Source organism: Lygodium microphyllum, chromosome 15, assembly GCF_053477565.2.
Source record: "Lygodium microphyllum isolate KBCC chromosome 15, Lygodium_microphyllum_v1.1.10, whole genome shotgun sequence".
In the NCBI taxonomy this organism is placed as follows: domain Eukaryota; kingdom Viridiplantae; phylum Streptophyta; class Polypodiopsida; order Schizaeales; family Lygodiaceae; genus Lygodium; species Lygodium microphyllum.
Genome location: NC_141149.1, coordinates 24,247,776 through 24,261,344, shown reverse-complemented (window position 1 = coordinate 24,261,344; position 13,569 = coordinate 24,247,776). Strand labels below are relative to the sequence as shown.

The 13,569-nt window shown below is 37.3% G+C and overlaps 1 protein-coding gene across 1 annotated transcript; it reads right to left on the bottom strand.

Moving 5' to 3' along the window:
- Positions 1-4,184: 4,184 nt before the first annotated feature.
- DMC1 (DNA repair (Rad51) family protein) lies at positions 4,185-7,232 on the bottom strand. Its single transcript, XM_087693970.1, has 15 exons — positions 6,854-7,232; positions 6,696-6,766; positions 6,492-6,583; positions 6,298-6,369; positions 6,179-6,217; positions 5,957-6,014; positions 5,793-5,838; positions 5,663-5,708; positions 5,525-5,586; positions 5,323-5,389; positions 5,143-5,235; positions 4,997-5,065; positions 4,826-4,904; positions 4,536-4,702; positions 4,185-4,429 (listed from the first exon to the last, which is right to left on the bottom strand). The coding sequence occupies exons 1-15, from the start codon at positions 6,871-6,873 to the stop codon at positions 4,385-4,387; spliced, it is 1,026 nt and encodes a 341-aa protein (XP_087550096.1). The 5' UTR covers positions 6,874-7,232; the 3' UTR covers positions 4,185-4,384.
- Between the last annotated feature and the right edge of the window lie 6,337 nt (positions 7,233-13,569).

Sequence of the window (13,569 nt, the reverse complement as noted above, 5' to 3'; positions counted from 1 at the left end):
GCACACTTTGCTAAACAGTACAAGGAGGTCCCAAGTAGAGTGAAGGTTGATGTGATACATAACTTTCTTGATGCAATTCTTGAGGTCATCGTCGAGATAGATAATAAAAGTTTAACACATCCTTTGACCTCAATTGAATTGGAAGTGACACTCAAGAGCTTGGGCAGTAAGAAATCTGTAGGCCTAGATGGGATAACAATAGAAATTTTAAGCTTCAATTGGGAGACACTCAAGTACAGCATTTGCTCCATGATATACAACTATTGGTAGGTGAGAGAACTCCCCCTATCGTGGGTGGAGAGCACCATCACATTGATTTTTAAACAAAGACAGAGTGTATAGTTGAAAGACTAAAGGCCAATATCCTTACTCAATTCAATCTACAAAGTTTTTGCAAAGGCTATGGCTAATAGACTTATGCCTCTGAGAGGCAAGAATATTTACAAGAACTAATTTGGATTCATAAAAGGAAGAATTCGAGCAAACAACATTCTTAATGCAATGATTGCAATAGGCAAAATCCTCAAGGCAAGAGGTGGTGCTCCTCCAATTTGACGTCGAGAAAGCCTTTGATTGAGACAATTGGTTCTATATTGAGAAGGTCTAGTGGAAAAGATGGGGCTTGACAGCAAGATTGCATGCTTTCATGGCCGATCGAACACAATCTTGCATCTCTCTCAATGGTAAGCTCTTGGTATTCCTTCCAAATCTCTTGTGGAGTCCAACAAGGCTGCCATTTGAGCCCTTTGTTGTTTGTTGTAACCACTCATCCGTTGCTCTGTACTCTAGACAAGCTTGCTAAAAATGGAGATCTTGATGGCATAACATACAAAGGGAAGCACATTTTTGGTCAAGGCTTTGCTGATGATCTTTCGCACATTAAGCTTAAGATTTTTCATTACTTTATCTTTTGCATGCTTTCATTTTGTTTACCATTTCTCAAGTCACGGGGCAAGTAGCAGCAAAATCAATGAGATTCCCTAATTTTGCAGATTTCTCCGGGGGTAGGCAAGGCATGATATGTAGCACCTATATCATTGGATAAGCTCAAACCTCCTCTTCTTGAAGGAGGCTTACACTTCCACGATTCCTTGAAGAAGGTGCATGCCCTTAGAGCTAAGCTCCTAAATGGATGTTGGATGGAAGAATTACCATGGACATGCATGCTTACAAATCTACTGGAGGTCGACAATAGGAAACTTTGTTGCACCTAGAGGCTTTCAGCACTACTAGATTTAGTCAGAACGCATGCTCTAGCTAAAGTGGTACATGGCCTCATATAGGATCTTCTAAAGTCTTCGAATTGATTCTCAACATGACAAAAATATCCCCTTTGTCATTAGACGTTGATTGTGATGATAATATCTTCTAGTCTAGATGATTCAACCCTCCACTGATCTCCATCTTGGGGCTCAAAGCCCTCCAACTCGTCAAAGAAGATCTGGTAAATTTTAATATTTGGATTGGGGAGTAAAATCAACAACCCCCTTACACGATGGAACTAAATCAGGATGTTGCCCCTAGTTCAATTTAGCTCAGAAATTGGGACTGGGCAATGCAAAAAAGCGGTGGCTTGAAGTTGTCTTCTAAGAAGAATGCCATCTCCTATCTCAGGGTCCAATCCCAGGTGCTAGGACTCTTTGATCCCTCTAACAAGAATTGCTATCTTCCTACTCAGTCGATTTGACTAGTAGCTCTAGAGGTCATTTGGAACACTAGAAGTCAAATGATCTTTCAAGGCATTAATATCAATCCTAGTTGGATGGAGATACTGTCTAAAGCTAGCTACATTTGGGAAATGGTTGGCAAGTGTAGAGTCTTGATTGCTCATGATTTGGCCATAATATTGTGTTTTGTCAGGCCATAAGCTCTAAATAATCTAGTGGGTTCTTTATTAATGTATAGTATCTTTTCATGTGTCATGCTAGTTTCATACTCATCCTCCTGAGGGCTTTGGTTTACAGGAGCATGCACTAATCTATCATGTGTAGAGTTGTGCAAAAATTCATCCATGAGAGGGAGAAATGATCAACCTATCCATGCCTCCCATTTCAAAACTCAATCCTATTTGGCGCTAAGAGGTTTGAACACATGCTGTATGTGACACTCCACTACCAACTAATCAATAATATTTTCCTGAAGTATATATAATTTAGAAATTATATGCTTTTTTAATCTGACTTGTGTGAAAGGATAGACTCGTTTTCAAAAAATGCACCTAACTGTCCAGACTAGTGTGCAATGGGCCTAAGAACTTCAATTAGGTTCCCTAGGATTTGCAAGGGGTGCTTTCTTGAAGAACAATGCTATACAAGAGACATCGGGTGAGATCAAGCGAGTGGTTGAAAGGCCAATTCGCACATTTATAGAGCACAATCACCAATCCAGGACACCTGTCAAACAATCAGCCCTCTCCAACTCATCATGCAATGTTCTCTCAAAGTGGATAGCTTGCTACCTATCATGCATGCTTATCAAGAGTGCACAAAGATTAAATAATAAGGAAGAAAGAGTAAATATGTCACCATAAGGATGACGATTTATTCCTATCCGGCAATGCATGTGTATTCTGTGTGATGGCTTCTTGTGTACTCTCTTCTCTTACATTTTTCTACATGGTATCAAGGGCCAAAAGATATTGTGCATATGGATGGGTCCACTAATCTGGCAGAAAATTCTTGCCATTAATGATAGCCTCGATGTTCAAAGACCCAATACACAAGGTAGAAGAAATAAACCCTACCAGTGCGGCCAATTATCACTAGTCACATGCCAAAGAAGCAATTTCTATGCCCATAGAGGCCAAAGATGAAGTGCAAAATTTAACACGGCCAATCTCCCATGTCTTGTGGTCATCACACATGGTTGAAGGTTCCCTCTCCTTCGACGATAATACCGTTTACAAGGACAAGGCGTTAACTACGGCCATTTATCTTTCACACCATCACCATATAGTTCGTCAATCTCGCCCCATCTCTCCAACTACCAATATCATCGCTCTCTCTCACCCCATATATAATCAACAAGTCTATCAAGGCCAACATTGACACAACTATTGCCCTAGCAATATGGTGATAGTGATTGAAGTCAACATTGATGAGGCATTATAGACTACTTCCCATGCTCGGATTGTTGAATGCTACTCCAAATCTTCATGCATCACAAATTATGTTATTAACCTATCTCAACTCAAGTTCTCTAAGGGAAGTACCACTTACTCTAGTTTATTTAATTCAATTTCTTTTTATGTTAATGTTCTACCACATTGTTCCTACAATAGCACTATAACTTATATCATTACACCTTCCTCTCACTATTACAAATATGTTAAAATTATTCATTATTTTCATTCACATAATTATGGATACTCTATTCAGTTTCCTCCTTTTACTCCCTTGAGGGGAAGTAATGTAGGTCAAGCTCATAAAAGGAGGAAAAGACTTGGAGGCAAACAAGTGCTCATAGAAGCTTTCAAAAGGAAGTCTATCAAATGCCAAGAGGAAGATAATCAAGGAGCGAAAAACAAATCAAACGAAGGTAAAAATGAAGACAACAACTAAATCTCAAGATTGCAAACCAAGAGTGTAGACGAAGACAGCTCATGCAAATTCCCAATTACACACAATCCCTTACAATTAGGTATCCACTTGTACTGCACCAATGAATTGTACAAAAATGAAAATTTGTAAATGTAACATGGCCCTTTAATGACCTTAAGGTCTTTAGGGGGAGTGTTGAAGAGTAAGACTGATTAAGGTATGATACGAAGAGCCGTGAATAGTGACAAGTCATCACATGAATACAAGTGCACCTATTTGTATATAAAATGTATTGACTCTCACCATAAGGATGACGATTTATTCCTAACCAACAATGTACGTGTATTATGTGTGATGGCTTCTTGCGTACTCTCTTCTCTTGCATTTTTCTACAGTGAAGACATGCACACAATGCACTATGACAGCTAGAAATTCTAGTGTTACCTAGCATGACGGTTAACTTTTCGAAATGGTGTGGCAACCCTTTGAAAATTAGCTTTCAAATTGAGTAACACGTGTTGAGTGAAGATTATTAATCTAATGGACCATTAACATGTACATTGCATGTCCACGTTCAAAATGCCCATAAGACACCCACAATTTAATACTTTCCTCGAACATAGCATTACCAAAGAGAATTGAGAAGGTAATCCGTACGCACATATATTATATATAGAAGTCATCAAAGAGGTCCAAATAATAATGCAGTGTGCATACAAAGATCCTTGAATTTAGCTAATTGGACATTCAATGACGAGGAGAGTGCACGATATATGTTTTCCTGAAGGCTGAAGTAGTGATGGTTTTTGTCGCTGCTATTGTGCAAGCTGGGCAACCTTGTCTCCTCAATCCTTGGCATCAGCCACACCACCCGGTGTTATCTGGAAGACGTGGCTGAAAGAGTTAAGGAATCCAAGTTAACGGTTTTACTTTCAACCAAACGCTGGCAGGGACAATGAAAACATGCAGCCATGCATGATTTTTATGGAAGGATATTGCCTCAGCTTCTGGTAAGTTTGGCGAGTCGAAGACTTTGCAGATCCTCTGTTCGCCTTTTCCTTTCCTAAGCATAAGCCTCACGGTTGAAGCATGTGCCAAAACATGGCCGCCGGCTGGTTTCTTCGGGTCAGCCAAAAATGTTCCACCTCCAGGATCAGCAATCACTGCAGAGGGCCACGTGAATTTTGCCAAATCAGGAAAATATTTGATCTCATACCTCTTATAGTTGTCCTCTTCAGACGGTCTCTTATGATTATCATTGTGCTCTCTTCTGTAATGTAACGTACCTTGATTTGTCATATACACGGCGACATTGAACTCCTCCGCAATCTTTGTGAGTCTTGAAAGCACTTGAGCTAATTTTTGCTGGCATTTGAAAAGATAAGCTCCCTATTAAAGTCTTCGCATGGTATATGGTAATTATATAGGCCAAAAAACGTTTGAAACCGATTCATTACCTGGCGCTCAGCGAGCTCTCCACGACCACTAAAGTCTACTCTGAACAATGCGGTGATCGAGTCCACGATCTGCATACTCGGATGCACTTTACTTCTGTAGTCCAGATCTTAAGAAAATTTGGTATGGATCGCGTTCGTACGCATACCAGCAGTCTAAATGGCTCCTCTGACATCTTAGCGGCAAGACCAAGTAAAAGATTGAATTGGTGCTCGTGTGTGTATGCGCGAGCATAGATAATCTGTTCCAGCAAACCATGCACATTACAAGATCGTTAAACTCCTACCTTCATAGAATTACATTAAATTAAACGAGAGTTAGACCTTACATTATCAAGAACCGCGACCGGATCTAGTCCAAACCGCTCCGCAATAGGAAATATACGATCCGGGCGACTAAGTTGTTCTTTGTCAAGGCAATCACTACAATTTTGCCTCTGCTTCACAGATATTTAAAGAAAAACTGGCAAATGCTTATTCGTCTAGTAATGTAGATAGGTCTCCTATATATTGAGGATTGAGAGCGGATACAAGGTGCCTTCTGTATCGATGTAAGCTACCTTTCCATTTCCTCCATGCATACTTATAGGGAGCTGCAATCACTAGGCGGAATCAGGATGTTGTGCAACATAAGGGAAGTGCAAGACAAGCAGTGGTCAAAGAAATCACCTGTGTTGAGACACACAATGTGTGAGCTAACTGAGTTTTCCCTGTTCTACATAGACCAAAGGCCCACTTAGCTGCGCTGAATAAAAATAACTAGTTCCGAACAGTCGCTCAAACTGATGCTGATACACACCTGAACTCTCCGAAAGCTTCTGTCAATGCGAGGGTTTCTATACCGCCTGATTTATAACGAAACAGGGAAAAATATTTTGAAAGAACATCAAGCACCATGGCAGACACACACATATATATATATAAATGGAAAGGTCTGCCAGTAATTTCATTGAAAATTCATACCACCAAGGACCTCGTCTAAAGCATGGCTTCCAGTAGTAATGTGCACCACAGATTTCCGCTGTGATTCGTATTTGCAAATTTTTCAAATATGTGTGTTTGTCCAAAATCAAGACGAAATTGCTATTGTAAATATCAGAAACTGCCAATTTTTCTATCAACAGAAACAGCAAACTTCCAACCTAGCTGTTAACACAGCTGAATTCGTGTTAATGCTGCACTAACCTTTTGAAGAATTTCATTTCCTGTGATATAACCGAAATGCTGAGAAACACTGAGGTACATTAGCCTTACGATGATTTCAAGCTTCTGGTTGGACAGGCAAACCATGAACTTTGGCTTACCACGAGTTTCTCCGTGGCCTCCATTATTTTTTCCACTTTGGCTTCCGATAAGCCTTTGATAGCCGTAAGGCTCTGGTGAAATAAATGTGAGATCATGGGATGTGGCTCAAGACATGGCGATATTTATCTGCAAACATGTTTTCCAGCCAAAAACACACTACTAGCGAAGATACTGCCGTTGCTTCGCAAGTTACCTTCTTAGTTTGCATAAGCAAACCGTTGCAAGTGTATATGCCCGCATCTTGCAGCTTCTTGATATCTCCTGCGTTGATGCCCTGGGCAGTAACTGTCCTAACACAAGGCTGTGTGAGGATCATTCTGGTCGATCGCGCACCCTCCAAGTACGTTTCATCTTCAACATCAAAGACGACGTTTTTTTGCAATCTATTTTAACTTACGTTTGTCGATCAATTCGAAGGATTCTTCCTCCTCATCAGCTTCTACAGTTTCGGTTAGCGCAAGGTCGTCTCTGAAAAGCAAGGAGCATTTAGCAGCATGTGAGATTTGCCATGTCTCAGAGCAGTCTGCAGTTAAACAAAGCCAGGAAAACGCCTACTTAAATTCGACAAGATCCATATCTGCTCGGAGCTTGTGCGTATATAAAGTGTGTTGGAGACCTGAAAGCTGAGGTCTCGCGGGAGATGAAGACCTGAGAGCAGCTAATTTGATTAAGAGAGAAAAGATGTCAAGATGTGGTGAGGTAACAGTACTGCTGGAAGCATTCGCGGAAGAGACAGCGACCAAAAAACGACTTGTGAGAAAGAAGAAACATGCAGTAGAATAAAAGCCGCACCAAAGATGTTGCAGATGGCTGAAGGAGAAAAGTAGACAGCTTGAAACTGCGCGGGGAAGAGAATCAAAGTTGTCTCATTCTCAGGCAGTTGATCCGCCGAAGGTTACCTGCAAGGAGATCACGGACCAACATTGTACGACCCTTTGTCAACAACCATATAACATAGCTTTTAAAATCTCCAATCTCTAATATAACCTAAATGGAGCCCTGCAAGGCTGCATGGTAATACAAATACTTTTTGTAACATTACATTGGTGATAAATTTTTCAAGTAGTTAGCACATTCTTGCCTTGATACATCACTCTAATTGGGTGAAATGTGATTTGTGTGCATTGATATTTTGTTTTTAAAAATATTTTTGTTAATAAGATTTAAAAATTTTAAATTTATTTTTGAAATGTTTTTCATCTCTCTTTAATGCCATTAATAAATAGCTTTAAATCGTTTAATTTTTATTGACATTGATTTGTAGTGATTTCTAATTGTGTTTAGTTTTTATCAACCTGTAACTTTTTTAAAATTTTAATTTAATACTTTAATCTTATTATTAGGCATCTAAGAAACACAAAACTACTTGAAAGCACTTGAGACATCCTCACTTTAGAAATTACAAAGTGTGTAGCGGATAGAATCTGAGCAAGCAGTAGAGAATACACAACAAATATGTGAAGAACAAAATCTGCTTTAATTTCAAACGAACTGATACAAAGATGGCTCTGTTCACCTGTGTGCTTCCATTATGAAGCTTAGATTGCAATCCACACAGATAATAGGCGAAGAGCTTAAGGGTAGCTAGAAGAACTTTAATTGGGTGAAATATAGATTGACGATGGCTTTGTAGAGGTCTTCCTTTTATAGCATAGGAATGTAGTCTAGTTGTCTTGTTCGACCATATTATAAAACTTCCCTAGTTGGCTAGGGAATGTCAGGCTGGGGGCACTACCCTTGGACCCCTTTGTTAGGGGGGCCGCTAGCTCCCTTGAGACCCCCCAACCAAGGGCCACTTTCACAATCCTCAAACCCCAAAATAGAGTTTCTTGATAACTCCCATATCTCACAACTCGAAACATTGTACCTCAAGTTACTACCAATATAACTACTCTATCTAACCCAAAGACTAGATCCACAAAGGTCACCTTTTTGCCATTTGGTCACATAGACCTCATTTGACATGCAAATCATGACCTGTCCGTGCTCACACATGGCTTCTTCTCATAATGAGGGCCTTAGAACTTAGAGCAACATGGATCATTGGTGGCACCTTCTTACGAGGGTGGGCCATTGACCATATCTAATACTCACTCCTATTATCTAATCTTAGGTATTTCAGCCTATGACAAGAGAAGTTCTCGACCAAAGCAACAAAGTACTGAAGGGTAGCTAAAGTGTTTGATTTTTGCTTTATGGAGGTTCTATATTTTGTGTGAAAAGTCATTAATAAACATGTCAAAATACTTAGCACAACCCAAAGATCGATAGGGCATGGGACCACAAAGATTAGAATGAACAAGAGCCAATGGCTCATCCATGCACATATATTGAGACTTCTTATGAGTAGTACGAGTTTTCCCATCATATAAAAAATTATCACAAGAATCAACATAAGAATAGTCTAGGGGTGGAAGATACTACAAATGAGTCAAAACTTTCATTTCTTTGACATGTGCCTAAGGCACAAAGATACATGAGGAAGATCAGTGAGATGACCAATACATGATTAGTAGACCTAGAAACAAACATAGAATAAAGACTACCAATTTTAGCACCTCTATAAAAAATGAGATTGTCACAAGTGATTTTTCAAGTAGAATCATACAAAGAAACATAATAACCAACATCATCTAATTGTCAAGTAGAGATAAGGCTTTTGACCAAAGCTAGAACATGACGTACATCATGCAAAAAAAAGTACCTATAGGAAACTACAAGTGAACATCACCGATGTCAATAATATCACATTTATAATAATCTCCCATTTGTATTGAACTTGAAATAGTATGGTAGATAGAATCAATTGCAATGTAGGGTCACATGAAAGGAAGCCCTCGAATGAAGTAACTAATATTGAGAGAATGAAGGCTGCTCATTAGCCAATTGTGTGGCACCAAGTGAAGAAGCATCCAATATGTAATGATCTAAATTGTACTCTAATGAATTATTCTCTTGAATCTTACATTAGGGCCAAAAACTTTTCAAAATGACACATGTAAAAAAATGATTAAGTTGCTAATTAGTTAAGGTTTTAAAAAATGAATCCTCTAAATTTGGCCATCCAGATGTGATTGATGAGAGAATATATTATTTATTTAAGAGGTTGACCATTAAATGCCTAAGGATGTTAACTCATGTCAAGGGTCACTTTTCGGCCATTATTCTTTCTTTTCGAATGGTTAAATATTCTACTATCACGTTTTCCACCAAAAATATGCTTTTTTTTCTTGTCTACATTCATTTGAACTATCGTTCTCTATTATTCTCTTTGTTTCTTAGTTCTTAAAGTATATTTTACTCTGTCGTAGAATTTCTCACCAAAATCAGTCTGATTCTTATTAGGAGTTTGTATTGGTCACCCTTTGTCTCCTTTCACAAAATCTTGAGAAAGTTATCAACAATCAAAAGAGTCTCTACACAGCAGACCAACACCACTTACTTGTTGATTGAGCTATAGAGATATGGTTCTCCATGGACCTCAAATGAGATTAGCTCGTCAATTTTCAGCAGACCGACTAGGTTGGGACATCCAAGCCGCATCTTTACTTCGTCCCCTAAGACATCCATTTTGTAAGATTTTGTTTCAACCAAATCCAAGCTTTTTCTTCTATCTCTTCAATTTGATTCATTAAAAAATGATTAAAAGAGTCTCATAGTGTTGATATAAATTGGTAAATATACATATACCAAGGATGAACCTCAAGCTAATAGAATAGAAAGTGAAAAATTTCACCTTGATCTTGACACTTGAAAATAGAATATCTTCATTTTATAGTGTTGTAATATCAACTTTTTAGCAAGTACTAATGGATAAAACAAGGATAATATATTATAATTAGAAGAAAGAAAGTACTTTGATTTTTGGGAGACAAAAACATTTACATAGTTATAGATTTAAAAAGTTTATTATTTAATTTTTAGTCTATTAAAATATTAAAAAAATTAGCCTAGTAATAGATAAATGTCAATGATATTGTGTATCCTATCAACTTTAGGACTAAGAGGATTTCATGTGTGCAATATGCTTTTTGAAGAATATGAAGGATACAACTTTTTACTTGATAGTAGCTCTTGGGAGTCTTTTTCTCATCATATTCTCAAGTGTGATTCTTAATAGCACTATTGAGTTTCAATATTCTCGATTGCGATTTTTAATATCACTATTAGATTTTAATACCTAAATGGTAGCTTGATATCATGGGATGATACTACTCATGCTATCATATCCTGGCAAATCTCTTAATAACTATTCCCTTGATTTGTAGGAAGAAATAGAAAGGACTTGACTTTATTTCTTTATCTTAGAACTCTGATTCTAATGCAGACTGATTTTATAATTGAAAGCATCACTACACTATTGATGCCTTATCCTTGTATATATTTCTTCAAATGTAATATATCTCACGTTTCACAAAAAAAAGACCATCAAAATAATCCTTGTGATTATAGATCTCCTTTACTCTATAGCATTCATGATCTTATTTATTTTTTAAAAATAGCTTAAAGAGTATTATAGGATATTATACAAAGTCCTCTATATGAAATAACATGAACTTTTGACAAGTCAATGGAGTTAGATAAATAAATTATTAGTGGAGTCACTTTTATAACAATATAAACTTTTGATAAACAAATAGAGATGAATAAATAAATCATTAGTAGTCAAATTCTTATATGAAACCCATGATAATAGATATAATTATTTAATATCTCTTCAATCTTTTCTATAGCTCAAAAGGATAGAATATATTATTTAAGTAAATATGAATTATATTTCATAACTCTTCAAAAGGATATCTCTCTAAAATAAAAATAATTTGGTGAATTAATAAAATAATTACAAAAATAAATTATTAAAAATATATTTTCTCAAAATTTATATATAATTATTTAATATCTCTTATATATTTTTAAAGCTCTTAAAGATGATAGAATTTCTATAGAAAATATATACTATTGCAATATCTATAAAAAAAGACAGCCTCTTTGGATCCAAAATATGTAATGATAGGTATAAAAAAAGTAAAGGAATAGCCCAAAAAAATTCAAGCTTTAGAACAATGGTTATATGTGACTCTTTGATAATATTATGATCTTTATTTTTAGTACTAAGGCCTTACACCTGTCAAAAAGTTTTAAAAACTTCTCATAAAATTATTAGACTCTTGAAAATTTTTATAAATTTTTAAAGAAAATTTTGAGCTCATTTGCTATTTTAAAACAAATTCAAAGCAAAAAAGAACTAAAAATGACAAAAAAATCACCAAAAAATAGGCCATCATGAAATGGCATGAATAGGGGCATTGGGTCATCATCCATTGGGTCATCACCTAACCCCCCTATTCGTGCCATATCATGATGGCCTTAATGCCCTATTTTTGTGATTTTTTTATCGTTTTAAAGTCTTTTTTGCTTTAAAATTGTTTTAAAATAGTAAATAAGCTAAAAAATTCTTTAAAAAAATTCCATTTTTTTAGAATCCAATATGTTTTTATAAAATTTTATTTATTTTTGGATAGGTGTAAGGTTTCATAAAAATTAAGACTTTACAAAATAGCACGAATAGGGGGGTTGTGCTTTATACGCGCTTGTTTGCTCCTCCATGATACGGAGCAAGGACCCCTACGGAGATTTTGCTTTGCCACTCTCATGCCATATCAGCTCTTCCACGAACATAGCGAAAAGGATCGTGTCGAGATTATGCTTTGCCGTGCTCCCGTTATATCAACTGCTCCACGATATGACATGAATAGGACCCTACAGAGATTTGGCTTCATTGCTCTCGCATTGTATCAACTTATCCTTTGTGCATCGTATCAACAATACCTCCAGCGAATAGTTTTTAATTGCTTTTCCTATCATTTTCTATCAGGCAGTGATGGCAAGGAAAAATTAGGTAGCAAGGAAAGTTTATATAGAGAGCAAAGGATAGTTAACAGGAGGCAAGGCCATCAGAGATTCCACAAGTTGTTGTCCCTTCTACCCCTGCTTTTCCCCAGTCTCTTGCCATGCAATCAAAGAAATTAAGTGGAAAGACTATGTCATCTTCTCCTGCCCAAGGCAAGGTTCATGTGGTTAATGACCAACCCTATGATCTTGCTAAATAGGCCTCTCCTACAACAACTGCTAAGGTTTCAATCTCCCCTAGAGCACTTGGTCAGCTAATAGATCAATCTAGAATTGTGATATCCCAACTTTAATTTAAAATCTTATCACGACTTCTCACCAAAATGGACTTAAAGAAGTCTAAAACATTAAATAGAGAAGATCTCGAGCAAAATGACCCGAGGATGATAACCCGTTCTCCGATTAATAAGAACTGTAGCCATTTGTCACAAAAGTTACCGCGTGAACGAGAGTTGTGAGCCATAAGTTGAAGATTGACCAAATACGTTTAAAACTTGGCAAGTAAGGTAAGTTACAAAAGCTTTAAGCTTTAAAGCTTAATGCTTTTTTTTAAAAACGAAGATTGAGAGGGAGATGACGATGAACAAGCCACCCCTCTTTTTTAATGGAAAAAATGGCGCACTAGTTTTTCCAAATATGGCGTCTCCGATTCTGAATCAAAAAGCTTGAATTCATCTCTAGTAATTTAGCAATTAACTATAGCAATCTCCCTCTCTTCTTAGTTCGACGAGAGGCTTGGATTGAAGCAAGATTAGTCGAGAACCACGCAAATGAGTCATGGCATCTCTGGTAGCCTCTCTGGACCTCAAAGATCAAATTGCCAACATCAGATTGCTGATTTTGCTAAGATCCTTCCATAAAGAGCTCTTCTTCTTGGCCACAACCTTTCTTCTTCAATTTAACTATAAATAGGAGGCATGGGGAGCCATTGAGGGCAATCCAAGTTAGAGGGGAGAGGCCCTTCTCATGAATATAGAGCAAGAGGGAGTGGGGCAAGAGAAGCGTGAGCATGAGAGGATACTCCATGAGCTCTTGAATTCAAATCTTCCATCCCTTCTATTCTATTTCTCTGTGAAACCAAGACTCTTTTTGAATTTTCTAAATTCTTGGTGATCGCCTTCCCCCATCAATCGAAATTCCTTCAATCTAATTACCCCCAAGCTCATTTGCCAAAATCCCCTTTTGCAATCTCACGATTAAAGACCATGGCCTTGAAGAAGAGAGTTACGAAGGTTGCGGAGGTAGGAGCTACCAATAACACTACAGACACACATTAGGGGAGTTTTGAGGTCTCGAAAATGCCTTTTAGGATGTGGAGAGAGAGTGCTCTAGACCAATAAGAGCAAAGCCTCCGTAACGGA